At 38.4% G+C, this 19,389-nt stretch overlaps 1 protein-coding gene across 3 annotated transcripts in view; it reads right to left on the reverse strand.

The window, feature by feature from the left end:
• Window positions 1–715: 715 nt before the first annotated feature.
• Window positions 716–19,389, reverse strand: part of PCMT1 (protein-L-isoaspartate (D-aspartate) O-methyltransferase) — a 49,476-nt gene continuing 30,802 nt past the window's right edge. For 2 of the 3 annotated variants that reach the window (XM_039529256.1, XM_039529259.1), the window contains exons 5-8: window positions 13,355–13,475; window positions 9,705–9,790; window positions 7,597–7,766; window positions 716–1,839 (exon numbers count right to left, since the gene is read on the reverse strand). In XM_039529256.1, coding sequence (XP_039385190.1) covers window positions 1,827–1,839; window positions 7,597–7,766; window positions 9,705–9,790; window positions 13,355–13,475 — 390 coding nt within the window. In that variant the 3' untranslated portion in view covers window positions 716–1,826. Of the gene's footprint in view, window positions 1,840–7,543; window positions 7,767–9,704; window positions 9,791–13,354; window positions 13,476–19,389 lie in introns of all 3 variants that reach the window. The other variant, XM_039529258.1, reaches the window with a different exon arrangement.

The following is a 19,389-nucleotide window of genomic DNA, read 5'->3' on the forward strand; positions in this document are numbered from 1 at the left end:
TCAGATATTTCACTTCAATACTAAGAATATATTCACAGTTGATTGTCGATTAACACAAATTTGACATCAGATGCAAACCCATTTTTCTTCATTGTATTTTCTAGAACAAGCACTAAGTAATCAAGTGACTTTCTTAATTTGAAATTAGTCTCCTTTATAGGATTAATGTTGTGTATGTGCTCCCAAGCTTCAATTGAAAGATCGGGGGAGGTGGTATATTAGCCTCCTAAATGTCTAAATTAAATAATATGACAAATATATTTTACACAGGAATAGGAGGGACTGACCTTCACATGAAGGTAATTTACTTGTTCTTTCATATTTCAAAGGCTTTTCAATAATACCCTTCATACTTTCAATGATTAATTCTATCACAGAAAATATGTCAAACAAAAGCAGGCTGAATATTTTTCAAAAAGAAACAGTGGCCTCTTTGAACCAAATCACACAGGTTCTTATTCATCTAGCTCTGCTTCTTTGTAATAAAAAAGGCAAAGAGCTTAACATATATTTTACCACTCAAAAGCTAGTGATCAGGAGTTGCAGGAAGAACACATACACCCCTCTAAAGCAATCCAAGAGTTATAACGTTTTTAAAGTGCTTTGGGTTTTCCTGATGTCATTAAGTGCAGCAAACAAAACATAAAACCTGGGTCTTGAGAATGTAAAATAAAAGGCTTTAAATTACTCTTAAATGAAGAGTTGTAGTGTTTACACACACACACACACACACACCCATATATTTATTTGGTCAGGGTTTTGGGATCCATCAGTTCTTCAGTATTTACCAGCTTTTTTTCCTCTTCTATAAAAATTTAAGTTCCCCTAAAACATTAATCCAAATTTGTTCCATCACTACCTGTAGTTGGAAGAAGAAAGTAGATAATACTGCAGAGATTTTACGTCAAAAGCAGCTAATTTTTAAACAATAGGGATGTTAATTTTATTGGAGTACAGTGTTCTGCATTTCAAGCAGTTATATTTAACATACTGATCCTGATCTCCCATACAAGAAGCACACAAAACCCTTTTTGCTTTTAACTTTATTTGGCAAAGCAGCACTGCATAAACTGTTCAGTGTTTAGGACATAGCTTACACAGCATTTGTTATGTTAAATTCATATAGATATCAGCAGTGAGCTACAAAACAATACTGAGCTACAAGTTTCCTCTAATTTTTTTTTTTTTTTGACAAGGAAGGAAAAAACTATGTCAGTTATGTCCAACCTGAACCATAGAGTTTATAACAAGAGCTGTCATCTCTGATGTCGTGAAGTTTAATATATATACAAATGCCCACTTTCAAGGTAATAACGCAGCTGATTGCATCTACTACATGCTAGTCTATGACACCGTGTCACAAGCTTTAAAAAGGAAGTTCATCTCATTTTCTTAGTAACATTTAGCAGACATCTGAACATAGAGAACCTGCCATTGTGTGTGTAGTGTTATAAGGTGCACAGAAGCAATTTTACCAAGGAACAATGGAGCTGAAATAAAGTGTTCAAAAAGTATCTGCCATCAAAATTAAAGAGTTCACAAACTGTAGGTCTGCATTTTTGCAGAAATTCATTTCTTTAACCAGATGAAAGTAAAAAAGGCATGTTAAAAAGAAACAGCCCAAATTTAAACTTTCCATCAACTCTTTGCCAGATTTGCCTTAAGCCTCTAAAAAAAAGGAAATAAAAACACCACGCTTTTCCATGCTGATAACAGTATAACAAAATCCAAAACAAGCTGCAATGCTGTTGGTTTTCAAAAAGCTTTTAGAACTGGAGATGGGCAGTCCACTGTAACACTATGTTTGGGTCAAGATGATGTAGCTTTTACAATTCATCCCTGCAGAAAGAAAATAAATGCAGTTATATTCTTCTTCCCACGGAGTTCACTCTTGCAATTTTGATATTTAATCAATGAATATGCCACAGTGCTCAAATACAGCAGAAGAACTTCAGAAAACTCTTCAAGTATTTAAGCCACACGGCAAATCAACAGCAATCCAATAGCACCTCATACTACTAAAAAGTGAAATACGGATCTACGGTGCAATATGGGTCCCTGTTCCTTCTTTTTAAAGTATATCATTTGCTTCCACAAACAAGTCAATTAAAATATCAACAGCTTAAAAAAATACATGACTACCTGCCATCTGAAGAAGTGACTGTCTTACACATTGGGCAATTTACTGGAGAGAGACTTGTTTGAAATTATGGTCCAATTATTCTTGTTACCTGCACAAAAGGCTGCAAAATGTGAAACTTGAGTTCAAAGTTAAACTTTAGTTGCAGTGTCTGGTCAGTGCTGGGCACATCTCACTCTGATGAAGAAGTGGAGAGAATTTGGCACTATCTATATTTTCTGTCTGTTTATGTCACAGAGCAACTTTATCAGCTCCTGAAGAAACTACTCAGGCCAGGGCTACATAATGCGTGCCTTCAGCTACTGAGCAGGTGATTAAAACCAGGGAGGAATAAAGACTCAGACTAAAGTAAAAGACAAATAGATCAACACCTGTCAGGAATGGTGTAGATAATATTAGTCCTGCAATGAGTGCAGGGGACTGGACTAGATGACCTATTGAGGTCCCTTTCAGTACTATGATTCTATGAGGAGGAAGTAATAAAATAGCTTCTCTAATCATGTTTTGATCACTAGGATGACCCCAGAACATCAAGGTTTCTATTATTAATATTGGGTTAAACAGTGAAATACAGAACCCATATTCCAACTGTGAAACTAGGATACATTAGTGACTGAATTCTGTACCCCCAAAATTCTTTTTTTTTTTAAAGCATTAGTTTTAAATCAAGTATTTTCCTACCAGTCAAAGTTGATATTTATGAACAATTCCAACATCATGAGGAAGTTTGATTACCATAACAGAAGTAAGTTTGCCTTTACCTTCAGAGAATAAATGCTCCATATAATGGCAAAACATTTGCCCCAGTTTGAGTAGTCTACCTCATTAATATTAGAAAAGGCACAAGTTGTTTTTATTAAGAGCAACTTCACTAATGTGATTCTTGGAAGAATACAATAGTATTTCAATCTACTAATGCAAGCCAGCACACAAAATATATGGCTACATGCATACAAGCAAAAGAGTGTTCAGATCCCAAAGAGGATGCATTTGGAGCCATAGCATGGAATGACAGCATACGCAACTTCTTAAAGTCAACTGAAAGGCTTTTACCTAGCAAGACTAGAATTTAAAGTTTGAGTTTTCTCCTGAAGTTGTTATTAATTCCTAAAGCAGGCAGGCAGCTTCAATCCTTACAGTAATTGTCTGCTTAGTTTTGGGTCTCAGAGGAACATTTTAAGTTGATGGATTTAGTGGTGCAATTAAAGACAATGTTGATCATATGGCTAAATTCTGCTATTTCGTTTAATATTTACAACAGAAAAAAAGTAAAGATAATTCTTGCATTCTGGCAAAGCTTCCTGTGCCTAGTTGTTAATGGGATTTCAACAATGAAAGATCTGCAATATCAAGGCACAAAGGCAGTATTACAACATATTAAGCCTGACATTAACTGTGGCAAGAATAATTTTTTTTGTAATTAAAAAAAAAATAGTTCTGTCTTCAAGCACTGACAGTGGCAGACAATTTCCCACCCCCATCAATGTAATTTGGCATGATTTTGTCTACTATCATTAATGCATTGAGCTTATTTAATTTGAAGTTATTTTGCTTAGCAATACAAATGTGTTCTTAGTACTCAAATTCATGGCAAATGGAATACTGCAGTATAAATAATTTGCCATTTTATTTTTGTTTAGTGCTATGTTAAGCATATCCTGAAAAAAGTTAATCTAACTTCCTGTAAATACAAGTAAATTTTAGCATGAAAATACCCTTTAAAATTAGTACTAGTATTCATATCTCTGCATATTAAAATCTACATTAATAAAGTGCAGCAGCTGGTATCTACTGAGTTTTACTTGATCTTCAGTGTCCAAATCAAAGAACGTCCATGCCAGTTCACAGTAAGACATGATATATTTTATGCATTTGAATTGTGCTAGTTATTTTCCAATATTACAAGAAGTTGATGAGGAGGCTATATAATGTGCTGTTGAATTAAGTATTTCAAAAATTAAAAAACTAAGGCCTGTTTAATCAGGTAACAATTCACTAGTTCTTAACTTTCCATTTAAAGTAAACTTACACCTGTGGACTTAATTGCACATAATCAAAACAGCATTAGTTGATCTAAACTTCAAGTGTAAAAGGACTTGGTAGAGTATCAGGTTTCAAGTGAAGAACTAATTCTTTAGTACACCCCCCTGAACAGCGCCAGATTGGTCCTGCAACAGAACTCTTATTTTATTTTATTTTTTTCGAGTCTTTTTATGTCTAGTTTTTATTCCTGCAAGGAAGGAGACTTTTCCCAACTTTCCTTGCTAAACTATTCTATAGTCTTCTAGATCTGTTAGAAAGGGAAATTTAAGTGAATCAGAGAAACCTCTCTCTTTCCTATACATTACTACTGACTATGAAAGCCTGGTACAGTGCTGATAAATCCTCTCCATCTTTGGCATTTACACGTCTCCCAATCTCCCCCAGTAGTTATTGCTTAGCCAAGCTATACATATTTAGTTTTTGTCTTTAAAACAGTCTCCTCCTTCAGCCCCTGGGTACTGGCAGTGTTAGCTTAAGTGTTAGAATTTTGGAGGAGACTGGAGAATCAACACATACTGAAACCAGTTCTGCCAATCCCCAAGCATTCAAAAGTTGTGAGCAGGTCCTCAAAAAGTAGTAAATTATACTGGCTAAAAATCCTGAGATTTTAAAATAAATTTTGGTTTCTTCTTGCTTGCCTTTTTAGTGTTGGCGTATTTATGGTTCATGTTTTCAAGTTTTTGTCTGCATCCATAAGGGTCAAACCTTTTCTTTTTTTTAAATGAAAACTGAGATTATCAGGAAATAACCTGATTCTCCCAGCTGGGGATTTAAGGAAAGCACAAACTATCATGGCAGTTAGCAACAATGACCTGAAACAACTGAAATCTGAGATGCAACTAGCCTTGTTGTGTAAGGGAAGAGAAATCAGAGGATTTAATTATCTGTCTTCATGTGCTGGGAGGGATTTTAACTAAATTAAGCTTCATAGGTATACATTTTCTCTTTCAAATCTGCAGTTCAGACCTTTTGTTAATTCGGTACTGGTGCTTTCCTGTTCTTCCTACCACAGAATGTTTGACTATTTTCCCCTAGATATCTTGCATTTTTCTTAGTTGACTATTACTCTTTTCTGTCCTAATTCTAACTTTTCTAGACCCCTTTGCATTGTGTGTCCTCACTGATGTTTGGAAGGTGTAGTAATTTAATATCTTCAGCAATTTTCATTAAGTTGTCATTACTTCTCCCTTCTTGATTATTTATGATAAATAATACTAGACCCAACACGTATACTTGCAGCATCCTAGAAGCATCTCATAACCTGAAACATTGCCTTTTGTCACTGCCCTTTGTAGCTCTTCAACCAGTGTTCAATCCATGTGACAGTGCTCATATCCAAGCCAATTTGAATTGGCCCAAAAATGCAGTATTTTATAAAATCAGTTTTCATCTACTGGACCGGTCAAGATATTGTATGTGTATGCTTTCTTATGCCACTGATTTTTTTTTATTAAACTGAAAAATCTATAGTGTGTCTGTGGAGATTCCCCTTCCTCTTGATTGAAAATCCTAATCTCACTCACTAGTGTAAAGAGCCTAAGGGAATCAAACACACATCTCACTGAATTTCAATGGAAATTGGGCACCTAATTCCCTTAGGCTCATTGAGGCACTGACAATCACCAACTTATTTCTCTAACCAGAGACAGATATAAAATTATTAACTTTTTCAGAAAAGGTAATTAAACATGTTGCACAATTGGGGTGAAATCCTGACTCCAATGAAGTCACTTTTGCTGTCACTCAGCAGGAAATTAAACTCTCTCATGGTTTTATTTCTCATTTATGAGATACTCAATTTTGAATGTGAATTCTTTAAAAAAGTCTAGAATGACTATCAAAAGTGAATTCTTTAAAAGTCTAGAATGTTTATTTCCATCAAAATACATGAACTAAAAAACAAAGCCAAGCCTGCTATACAGACACAAACTATTTAGAACTTCAGGCTTTATTATCCCCTAAATCCTTTTAAATTACCTCTTCATATAAACATATCACTAGTAACTGAAGTCCTCTGAAGATAAAACAAAAGGGAGATCCTAATTTAGGTAGGTGCTACTTTAAAATCACAGCCAGTCAAATTTTACATTCCAACAGTGGGAGCTGGCAAAAAGGGAAACTTCCAAAGCATGGGATAAAAGCAGGAAACCCATCAGTACAGTGCTAATAGAGCACTGGGTACCTGCTGGGACAAGGAATTAGTGTTAAATTAGCTTTACAAGCTATTAGCTAGACACTAACTCATTAAACTCACTCTACAGTGCTTTACTGTAAGTGTCAACTATGGAGTAATCAGTCAAAAATTAAAGTGAGGCTTCAATAAGCTGCAGTCAAATGAAACTAATTACTTTATTTTTACAGACATTTCTATAACTTAAATGCTAGATGTCAAAGCACTTACAGTACATGCTACAGATAACTGAGAGTAACGAGAAAATTATTTATCCAACACAATTAAAAAGTCAAACAGCTTGAAAGTTATTTGCAGAGCTCCATGTGCATGTGTGCACTTCAGTTAATGAAGCTAACACATTTACAAGTGTTTCTACTCAGGAGGCAAAGGGGGACTGCTGGTTTATTCATTTGCATACTAATGCCTGGTATGTTTTTCAAGATGACAGCTGTGTTGTCTCTTTGCTGGATTAGGGAGCCAATAACAAACATTCATTTGTCTACTCCTAAAAAAGACTAATTTAGAACTGATGAACATTGGCAGCTTGCTGTATTAGAGAATACTGTTAAAACAACCATTTGGCTTTTGTTTGTTTGAGAAAGAAGGGGGTTATAGTCTCTTCACTTTCTATTACTTTTAGTCCCAGGAAATTAAGTATTCATTTAGAAGATTAGCACTACACTGCTTCCTAATAAGGATCCTGAAGGACTTTCCTTACTTATGGAGTCTTTTGCAGTAAAAGTGTAAGTTTCTCAGTTATTTGCTGACCTATTACAAGTAGATCTACTTGATAAAAACATAGCAGCTCTATGAAGCATAGTGCAAACTCACATTTCATCTATAGTATCCTTTTATATTTTAATCTTAGCAACCTGTGAAAATCTAGCCAAAAAAAAGTTACAATTGATGAGATGTTTAAATTTAGGAAGTATTGTGTTCAAAACAATGGAGAAAACACTCTTCAGCACCAACACAAAACCTCAAGAAGCCATGAGTTCAAATGAAACAAAGCACAACCCATGCAACATTTTTTTCTGCTTTTAACTTTACTCAAATTTAGCAGAATCTCCTCATAGTGATGTAACAATACAGAGAAGGTCGCTTTCCATGGTATGGAAGAGCAGAAGCAGTGACAGCAGCAAAGGCAGCCCTTGCAGTCTATCTGCTTAAAATCCACACCCTTTCACCTTGTATGCGTGTATCTGTGGAAGAAGAAAGTGGAACAGAAAATCACTTCCACCTGGACCATTGCTTCTCTTTATCTGTTAAAGGCACATATATCACTCCCATCAGAGGCTTCATTTTGACACTGCCATCTTCTAGTTTATCATATTGTTCCAGCATCTGGTTTCCACCTGCAGGGCCGACTGGTAATATCAATCTTCCACCAGGTTTTAATTGGTCTATGAGCTAGAACATAACATACAAAGATAATTAGAGTATATATTTCAGAGTGGTAGCCGTGTTAGTCTGTATCAGCAAAAACAATGAAGAGTCCTTGTGGCACCTTAGAGACTAACAAATTTGTTAGTCTCTAAGGTGCTACAAGGACTCCTCATTTTGGTTTTAGAGTATATATGTATAGCAATCCATCTTAGAGAAGCCAGACTTTATTCACTGCACAAAGTAAACAGTTCTACAATATTTATCATGGCTAATCAAACTGCATAGATTGAGAACGTTTTTTATGAATGCACAATTTCAACTGTTATGTAATACATAATGGCATGAGTTACAAAGCCAAAATCTATTTTTTTTTATCAAACTGTATTTGAACGGGATGATACAGCTATTGATATTTTAGACCATTTATAATAATTGCCTGACATGTAATTAACTGATTATCAGTTATCCCAGCTGCAAATAAAATAGTCACTTGTAGTTAGTTGTGTTTTTGTAATTCTGGTTTCTTCATAAGAGCAGAACATTTACCTGAACATGGTTACAATTCAGTTTAATGGTAATCTGTAGCAGACTCTTTACTAAGGCCATGTCTACACTAGAGAGCTTACAGCAGCACAGCTGTACCAATACAGCTGCGCCTCTGTAAGATCTCCCATGTAGCTCCTCTACGCCAACAGGACAGGGCTTTCCCATCAACATAATTAAACCACCCCTGAGCAGCAGTAGCTATGTCGGCGGGACAGTGTCTCCTGCCAACATAGCGCTGGTCCACACTGGTGCTTCTGTGTAACTTATGTCACTCAGGGGTGTGTTTTTTTCCACATCCTTGAGCGACATAAGTTATACCGACAAAAGTGCCAGTGCTGAACTTAACAGCTCATTATTTGCTGTTGAGTCAGAACAAGATACAGTCCAAGACTATGTACATACTACAGCGTAAGTCGGTATAAGTTATGTCACTCAGGGGTGTGACTAAGCCTCCCCCTGGCGATACGTAAGTTACACTGACCTAATTGCCAGTGTGGACAGCACTATGTTGGCAGGAGAGATAGGGATGAAGTGTCTAATTTTCACTGTGACATTATGGAACGAAGAAGTTTCTTACAAAGTTGAACAGAAACATTTTACTAAAATATTAACCTATACATTTCTACACGTCATTGTTGCATAAGGTAAAAAATGTAAGATTCCCATCTGCCAATACCTATAGCATTCCATTGCAAAAGTATCAATCAATATCTCGTGATGGCTAACCTCCCTGCAATACCCTAAAAAACTCATTTACTGCAGTTTACAGAGGTTTTCCATAATAATTTAAAATTGAAAGTCTTAACTAGCACTTACCATACCACTACCTTTCCGAAGCTCACATTAGATCAGTAAAAAGAACAGGAGTACTTGTGGCACCTTAAAGACTAACAAATTTATTTTAGTATGAGCTTTCGTGAGCTACAGCTCACTTCTTCGGATGCAGTGTTTAACTCTGCCACTTCTCACCACTCTCTTGGAGAAAAGGGAGAGAAAAGTTTCCCTTTCAGAACCCTAATTCCCACCATTTATACTCACTTAAGTCTGTGTATTGTCCATCATCATTTCTGGCAAGAAATGAATAAGACTTCTTTTTAATGCCTTAAACTTCACTCCTTAGTCACTCCCCTTTCCCAACAAGGGCAGAGCATGTTACCTTCCACAACCTCCCAATCCTTTCCAACCCAGGAAGCAAGAAACCAGACAAGTATTTAAACTTTACACTCTAATAGTTGATAAAAACCATGGGGCTCTATTAGATTGAGCCAAAGAGTTTCAAAACAAAAAGTCTAATGAAAGCTATTTTTTTAAGAGTCACTATGCCTGTGGATATCCCAACTATATAAATCTGCCAACATTTTAATTAAGACACTAACAGAGAGATTAATGAATCACACATAAACATAAAAGGCTTACTGCTTGGGGCACAACCGGGGCTGCAGCTCCTACATGAATAGCATCATAGGGAGCTTCTTCTGGATATCCCATTCTTCCATCCCCCACTGCAAGAAAGCAAAACCTTTTAACCCTTTCATAGGGATGCGCAACAGCTGAGCTGAAAATTTTCAAGTTATATTTAGCTGCAAATAAGAGGCTAACCTCCATTTTAAACTGAAGGTCTGGACAAAACTGAGTTATCATAAGAATGTGTGATAATACGACATTAAAAAGTGACTTAACTGCATTATGTATGTAGTATCTTCAATCAGTGAATACACACACACACACACACACACACACACACACACACACACACACACTATCTGAAGAACTATTGGAGCACTAGAAACCACAGAATGTTCGATATAATATAAATTAAGAAAGTAATCCATTTGCTAAAGGAAGTTAATTGGTTGTGATTCAATACAAAAATGAAAATAAGGAGCATCCAGACTACAGAGAATATGGATTCCACCACATCAGATACAGACTTTATATTTTCTACTATTTAAGAGTGGAGTACCATCATTTATGAATCATTTTTGCACCTTCTAATCAAAGGTTAACATTTTTCCTTAAGAATAACTAATATTTCAAATATTGGTATTTGGATTTGCAACTGATATTTTTAATAGAGTTTTTTTTTAATTTAAGCAATACAATAGAGCATCTGTACATTTTACTTCCAAAGAAATTTAGAAACATTTGGATTTCTGCAGTCAGCATCTCTCTGTGTATTTAATATGAGAACAGAAGTTAACCAGGGCTGGCCTGACTCCCTAATTCAATGCCCAGTGGGAAACAAGAGTTCACATTTGAGTTTGGGCTCAGTCTCTGGGCTGGAGCACCTGAAAGCTCTTCAGAAGCAGTGTGCTCAGTTCATTTGGGGGAAAGAATGTGACCCTCATGTCGCTTCAATAGCAACTTCTATCAGCCAATCTGAAGCTCTGGCTATGTGAAGCCTACGAAAGGGAGAATATTAAAAGTTACTGAGGGATGAAACATGCTTTTCACCACATAGCATTTTTTTTTTTTGTAAAATGTAACTCACACCAACTTCTACACCTTGCCCAGGTTCCTACTTGACTATCCAATTTAGGTTAGCTATTCGGGGCCTTGTCTACATTAGAGACTTGAACTGTTACAAATAACTACACCATGTCCACACTAGTCTGTTTTGGGTACATAAAAGTAGTAATTCTGCCCTGTTTCCACTCTAAAACTATATGCTTGTTGCACTGTAGTTGCAATGCCCTCTGGGTACCTATCCCATTATTCTCAGCACAGACCCTTGAATCAATGACCTTTGAGATTTCAAAAAGGCCTTCTGGAAGCCCTGTGGAAATTGTGATGGGTCACGGTCAAATTCAAATAATGTGAGACAAGTCCACTGGCAATGCTGGCACCATTTATAAGTCGTTCTGAGGCCAAGTTAAACACTTTACTCTTGTTCCTTGCTCGGCAAGAACCATTTCTTTTGGCGCTTTTGATAAGCAGTCATGAAGTACCTAAGGCAGCTATGATGAAGCAGTGGAGGATAGTCCAGAAGACTGTCTCTCCACAAGCACTAACTGTCCAGTTTTCTGAATTTATTACAATGTAACTACCACCAACCACCATCTTTTCTACTGTATCCAGGGCCTTCTCAGAGTCCTGGGTTTCTCACAAAGAGATCCCAAAATCCCAGCATTGTATCAAACATCTCCTGACTTGGCTCTTTTTTTTAAGTCCACCCATTTCATAAAGTCACTGTTTCCCCATGTCCCTCATAATTGGAATGCCAAGACTTGCTGTACTATCTATAACAACAAAATGGACTAGGTAGTTGGTAAACACCAAAATAGTGGGTCCCGTTTATCATACAATGGGCAAATTTTCTACCCTGAGTGATTGATTGTTGTCCTGGGGTTCATTATAAGCCATCAGTCCTTTTATTATCTCGTGGCACCATCCATCACTGTCACTCATTTGACCACTAGTCACGAACTTACATATGACAGTTGGATGGCCTTAGATCTCCAGCGATGGACCCCAGAGCCTGCAATCTGGCTTTGACATAGCTAGCAGCACGTTAGTAGGATATTAAGTATCAGATGGGTAGCCGTGTTAGTCTGGATCTGTAAAAGCAGCATAGAGTCCTGTGGCACCTTACAGACTAACAGACGTATTGGAGCATGAGCTTTCGTGGGTGAATACCCACTTCGTCAGATGCATTCACCCACAAAAGCTCATGCTGAAATACGTCTGTTAGTCTATAAGGTGCCACAGTACTCTTTGCTGATTAGTAGGATAGTCGTCTTATGAGATATTTTGGTGACAGAACCACTGAGGTGCAGAAACAAAAGATGTTGGACGCTGTGAAAACATATAGCTGAGCTGCATCGGGTGGTACATCACTATATTCGTACAGTTAAGAGAATTCCAAGGAGCTTGACACCTGTGCAGTGGAGTGCAGAAAACAGACCAGATAGGCCACCTAAGCAGCAACTGATGCACTGTGTGACAGTAATGGGAAAACTATTTGCACTCTTAAGGCTATTACAAAAGTGATATCTATGCACTGTATCAACGGAGATTAACATGGTGAAAGTTAACACCACAACGAACTTTGGTCAAAGAACGTCTAAATGAATTGGTGATGCACCACGGGGAGCACTTGCATATGAAGCAAGGTGTATGTCTAGGCATGCTGTCATAGGGCAACCCCATGGTGGTTAGCACATAATTTCTCCAGTTTGGAAAAGATCTGCAATGTCTCCACATTTTGGAGAAGAGAAACAAGTCACAATTTTTAGAGAGGACTTCAGCTATAGGGGCCGAGTAGAAATAGTAAGTGTAAGGTGAATAATTTACTAGCACTTTTCTTATAGAAGCAACTAGTGACCCAGCACCAAACCATTTAACACACACCAACAGATTGCTTTTTATAATTGAGACTGTGCTTTTTCCTGCTATATTTCCATTGCAATAGTTAAATTCAGATTTGTAGTCTAGTAAACATTATGACTGGACACCCTTCCCTCGTTAACAGTGATTTAATTATACTGCCTTGGTATCAATTTATATTGCCAATTCCTGAAAAATACAGACACTGACAGTATATTTTAGAACTAGTTGAGCTGATTAATTTAATTAGTGCACTTTACTATTCTAGTACTTTTTCACTTTTGCAACTTTTTGACAGTAAGTCTTTTAACCAGTGCTGCACAAGCACAGAGTGCCTGTACTATAATGCTCTAATTTTGTAAGCAAGTTCATTCACACATACAAGGAAGCGGTAAATACAGGCCTGGTTTTAAAAAGTGTTACACTTAAGTGAATTCTTGTTCAGTTTGTGTTTTACTACAGGAATATACTATTATGTCGGAAAAATGCATTCAGTGCACTGACTTTATTTTTAAATGCTAGAAAATCAAAATCATACAAAGGGAAGGGAGAGATTTCCAAAGGTGAGTTAGGTCTTCAAATTTTCAACTGGAGTTGGGCACCTAGCGCCCTTTGTGTCTTTGAAAATCTTCCTCAAAGAAATTAAACCAATCAGGTTTCCAAATTCAGGTCATTTGCAGTCAGCTTTTAGTCCGAATATTAATTTAATTAATAAGTATACCAAAGTATTTGATGCTCACCCATCAGTTTCACTCTTCCTGAAGACAGTAATGTAGGATCATCCTTTTTGACATTATTTATTGAGTCATCTACTAACTCTTTGATATGATCAATTCCTACAACTCGTCCTTGGGGACCAACCTGGAAGAAAATTACACAGTTGAATAGTTTGCTAGATTTGTTTTATTTTAAACGTCATGATTTCCATTTTCTGAGCCAGTTCACTTCTTTAAGTAAATCTGCTCAGTTAGTAAAGCAATATATTATCCCAATCCTAATAAATCTACTGCTCAGAACCACTAAGTTGTTTCTAGAATTAATGCATAATAAAACTGTATTGGCACACTTTTTATATCAGTGAATTTATTTGTTGTAGCTACTTTTTAAAAAAAAGATTTTAAAAAGTTATTTTAAGTTTGGTATCTTAGAGCATTAATACAGATTTTTCCCTTCACTCTTAAACAGCTAAAGTCGTACCATACACAACTATATCATCTACTATTGAAAGCAAGAATTTCAAGAACAAGGTTTAATTTCTAACCTCGTTTTGCTATGTCCAGTATCATTCTTGGAAGTTTAATACTTTCTAGAGGACAATTTTAATTCAAAACCAAAAGCTACAAGAGGTTGGTTAAATGTGATTTTGTGGTTCCTACTATTATCTAAATTTATTTACCAAGCCAGTCACCATGGTATCTGAGCATCCTACAAATTTATTAAGTCTAACATACACTAGTTTCTCTACTCCTCCAGTTGCAAGAATGCTTTTCTTTTTTGTAGGGTTAATGCAGAAAAGCCAGGTTGAAGTAGTAGATTTTGTATTTTTCTCTAAAGTGCCAAGATTCTTTATTGAGCTTGCTTCTGAAAGAGACTAGGCCCATGACTGTCATCCTGAAGCTCTGTCCCTTGCACTCATACGTCTCACTCTTGAGGTCTGCAGTTCCTTTGACCCAGTGACATGTAGCTGTTGAGGATTTAGGACTTGTCAACATGCAGAAATTGAGTGGCAAAGCTACAGCAGAATAATTATTCTGCTATAGCCATGGCAGTATAATTTCACTGTGTGGACACTATTCCTGAATAAAAGTGTCCTCCTAAAGTAGAGTAATTATTCTGGAATACTTTTTTTATTTTTATTTTATTTTATTCCAGAATAGAGGTTGTCTACATGGGAAGTTATACCAGCATAGCTATAGTGGAATAACTATTCCACTATAGATATGTTTACATGGAGAAATTGGCAAGTCCTTAAAAAGGTGTAATAGCATACAAACTTAAAACATTAGCATATGTTAGTGTAAAAGCATACTGACTTTAATATGTGCTATACTGATCAAGGCTTACACTAGACCTTTAAATATGTTCATTAACATGTGCTAATGTAATGTCTTAAAATAATAGTCTAGACAAGGTCACAATGAAGTTGTGATCCCATGGAGAGACTGGTTCCTTGATAGGTGGAAACACTCTAAGTCCTTTAGAAATTTTATGAGTCAAGTGCCACAAGGAAGACTGATCCTCTAAAGGTGCATGATGCACTGAGATCACTGCCAAGTGTACTTTCATTGAACTCAGAGATAGGTTTAGACTGTCTAGAATTATCTCTTAAAATTGAAACAATCAGTACTGAGGCTTCAGAGATTTCTGGTGACACCAGTAAGAAAACCTTGTCCGCTTCATCCAGTAAATCTGTCCTCTAGAGACCTCGCTACTATTAAACTAGGATGCCTCCAATAGGAGAGGAGTAACAATGTTCTATGCTTAATATCCATCCAGTAGCCAGGCCGTGGGATATAGGACTGAGTGTAGGATCTTTCCCTTGGCCTGCAACAACAGGTCTGTTACCAGCAGTAGCGACGTGGTTCAGGCCGTTAGAGAGCCTCAGAACAGCAGGAACCAGAACTGTCTGGGCCAGGCTGGGGAATTAAAATCAGTCTCATTGAGATCTGCTTGACCTTGCAGAGCATACTGGGAATAGAGCGACACAGGTGAAGTGGTCAATAAGCCTCCCTATCCACAGGATCAGAAAGGCACCTGGCAGGGAGCCCAGGCTCAGTTCTCCTCGTAAGCAGAAGCTGTGGCACTTGTCATTTTCTGTCACAAACAGGTCTATTTGAGAATGGCCTTCCTCTCAGATGATGTCATTGAGAATGACGTGTTCGACTTTCCACTTGTGATTTGATAAGAAGTGTCCGCTACTGTGTTCTGCCGACCAAGCTAGTGGACAAGCAAGGAAGAAATTTGATTTCTGATTCACCAGTTCCACAACATGACAGCTTCCTGACACAATAGGGAAGACTTGGCCCTTCCCTCACTTGTTGATGTGGCACATGGTGTAGGTATTGTCCATCATTATTTGAATGTCTTGACCTCTAATGAGAGTCAGGGAAGAGTCACAAACCTTTCAGACTGCCTTAAGCTCTATGAGGTTGATGTACATTTGTCTATCTTGGGATGTCCACTGAACTTGTGCAAGCAGGTCCTTTAGTATGTGCTCCCCAGCCCAAGTGCAATACCTCTGTCACTACTGTTCAGGATGAAAGGGGAGGTCTGAAGGCAACCGCCCTGTAGGCGGACATTAGGTCTTTCTACCACGCCAGAGATTACTGGGCCAGGAGGGGGGCATGGACAGGATCATATCCAGGTGATATTTGCCTGGGAAGTATACCAACCTCAGCCATCCCTGCAAGCAGCAAGGTATAGTTGGAGAGATGCAAACAAGTCTCCTAGATCCAGAGTGGGAATAATCAAGGCAAGGGTTATCATCCTGGACTTTAGCTTGCAAATAAATTTGTTTAGCTGTCTCACATCCAAGATGGGTCACAATCAGTCTTTCTGCTTTAGATGAGAATGTATAGGCTGGAGAAACACTTTCCCCGATACTAAGGCAGGAAATGCTTTAGTGCTCCAGGAGAAAGGAGGGGATCTCTTATTGTAGAATATCCTCACGAGAGCGGTCCCTGAAGAGCAATGGGGAAGAGGTGTTTAGTGGATAGGCACCAGAAGAAGTTGTGTGCAGTAACCCAACGTTACAGAAATGCACTGATCCAAGGTAGCACAAAAAAAGTGAAAAGTGATTCCAAAGGGGAGAGTTGGCTGTGGTTCTGGAGAAACGGGTCCATATCTCCCAAACAACTGATAAAAACTGGTGTTCTGAGAAAGGGTGAAACAGTTGAGTTGCTGAGGAAGCCACTCTCCTCCTGTGGAAGAGCTGTGCCTTCCTGGGTGGCTCCGAGGACCTCTGGTAGAAGAACAGTGGGACTGTTCTTTGGGGAGCTGCTGTCTGAAATGCTTCCTACTAAGACAGGCCTGGTTCACACTACAACTTAACTTACATTGACTTAAGTCACTTTAGGGAGTGTGAAAAAAAAAAATCACACACCCCCGAGCAACATAGCTTATATTGACCTAATGCGGTGTCTACACTGTGCTATGTCGGTGAGAGACGATTTCCCGCTGTCTTAGCTTCTGCCTCTCAGGAAGATGAACTACTGAAATCAACGGGAGAGCACTCTGCCATCAACTTATCGTGTCTTCATCAGACCCGCTAAATCGACACCACTGCATCAATCGGAGCAGCACTGATTTAGCGTGCCCGTGTAGATAAGCCAACGGAGTACAGACCCCAAAGGATTGCACCCTCAAATCCTTTAAAGCGTGAAGGGCTTCATCTGTCTTCACACTGATGTTGGCAGACGAGGTGCCAGCTCATGTCAAGGTCCCAGGCCTCACTGAACACTGACAAATGTATAGCTGGATATCAATCTGGGTCACCTGTGTGTTAGTATTGTTAAAATAGCTATTAGAGTTAAGAATGTGCTTAGTATATTTAGACTTTATGGAATATTTGTATGATGCTGCATCTATTAATCCTACTTATGTTATCTGTATCCCATGTTATAAAGTAATCTTTAAATATTTGCTCTAACTATAAAAATGTTCACTAAAACTGTAAATCCACCAGAGTCAGGGGAAAAGCATTAGCAAGTGTGAAATACCACTTCACCACAAGAGGTTATCTCCTCCCCAACAAAAGGTATATAGACATCAGACAAGCCATTAGGATACAAACACAAGCCCTCATCCCATCACAGCTTAAACACTGGGGAAAGGGAATAAAAATGTCTGTTAAGGAGAAATTGTTATCCCTATGCTGCTTGAACTCTGAGGGATGAAGATTTCTAAGCATGAGTAAGGGGTCCCCAGTTGTTTGGCTTGGGTTAGCCCTAAAAGGAATATAAAAGCTTGCATATTATAGCTCCCAAAAGATGATAGCTGCTAAGACTGTATCTCATGTGTGTGTAAATAACTTATTTCTTTTCTTAGTTATAAACCTTTAGATAGTTTATTACAGGACAGGCTACAAGCACTGTCTTTCATAAGAGATCTGGAATGCACTTGACTTGGGGTAAATAACTGGTCCTTTGGGACTGTGAGTAACGTGAATATTGTTGTGATTTTTGGTGTAAGGGACCACCAATCACAAAGGCAAGCTTGCCTGGGTGGCAAGACAGACCAGAGTGCCCAAGGGGACTGTCTGTGACTCCATGTTAAGGCTGTTACATAGTGCTTTAGAAGTTCACACTTGTTACTTGGTTGGTGAAATATAATTATAGAACATACAATCCATTTGGAGTTTGTGCTCTGTTCCGGGACAGTTTGCCCTGAGGTTGGCACTCACACTTGTGAGCTGCTCCAGACAGCCTGACAGAGAGAACTTCTGCTTCATCCAGAAAGGAGCATGACAAGGTGACCAGTCCTATGGGTTCTAATGGGGGGAAAGAACAGTTTCCTCCTGTTTTTATTGATGGCTAAGGGAGACCTGAGCTGTTGGGGGTTCAGGTGCCACCTGAGTAGTATTCACCTTGAATGAAGGCGCCTCAGGCACATGCGGCCTATTCCAGGAAGTACTGTCTCCCATGAAACAACCAAGGTGCCCAATAGGGACATATGGGCATGGAGGAGTACGGACCTTGCGGCCAGGGTACTAGGAACCAGAGTACCTGGGAAGGATGAGGTGCTCAGTACCACATCCAAGAGTCCTAGTACCGCCAGTGAGAATGAGTTTGAAAGGAACGGAGACTCCAGTTCCCACAGAACCAGGAAGTCTCTTGGTGCCACTACACGTCAGCTCCCCACCCCACCTCCCACAGTACCAACTCTTGTGAGACTGCTGATTCTGCCACCAGAGCTAGTGACATAGTCTGGAATGTAGGGTGTACTAGTGCTGCATGTGACTTCATCAGTACTAGTCGGGAAGGAGTCAGTGCTGTATCCTGCACTGGTGAGGATTTTGATGGTGCAAGCCTGAGAGTGTCCTCAATGCTGCGGGCCATTCAACACTTATGTGGTAGCCACATGGGGCACAAAGTCTCAGTAGAATGATGGAGGGGAGGACATCACTTCACCAAAGAGTTAGAAAGTGATCTTCAACTAGAACTCCATGCACTGTCTACACAGTGCCTCATCTCCACTTTCGTCAACTTTTAGTGGAAAACAATGTTCCATGCAGTAAGTCCGCCCTTGCACTTTTTGGAGAGGACCGTACAGGGGGATTCAGACAGCCAGGATCCAATGCCAGCTTCATAGATTTATTTAACAGAAAGATCTGCAGCTTTGTTTCTCTGTCCCTGTGGGTCCAGGATGTAAATATGCAAATCACATTTTCCAGGGGTGTCTGATTCCCTGAGACAGTAGACACATTTGATATGCCCATCATTAGCAGATACACTTCCCTCACAAGAGGGGCAGTACTTAAACCCCACAGACCTTGAGAAGGCCATCTCAGGAAGTCTTTTTTGTTGTTGTTGCCAACACTTGAATGAAAAGTTAGGGCCACAGCTATGCAATGGATGTTATTCTCATACACACTTCAGGATTTAACACCAACAAAAAAACACAAATATTAATCTGCTAACACAGTACAGTATCACTAGAGAACAAAAAAAATCTTAGCAGCACATCAGTGTAACAGGAGAAGAAAAAGCAATGTTAGGCATAAAGATTCCACACATTTTCAAGACAAGCCATAATTTGACTTTTTTCATGTTATCTC

Source organism: Mauremys reevesii, linkage group 3, assembly GCF_016161935.1.
Source record: "Mauremys reevesii isolate NIE-2019 linkage group 3, ASM1616193v1, whole genome shotgun sequence".
In the NCBI taxonomy this organism is placed as follows: Eukaryota; Metazoa; Chordata; order Testudines; family Geoemydidae; genus Mauremys; species Mauremys reevesii.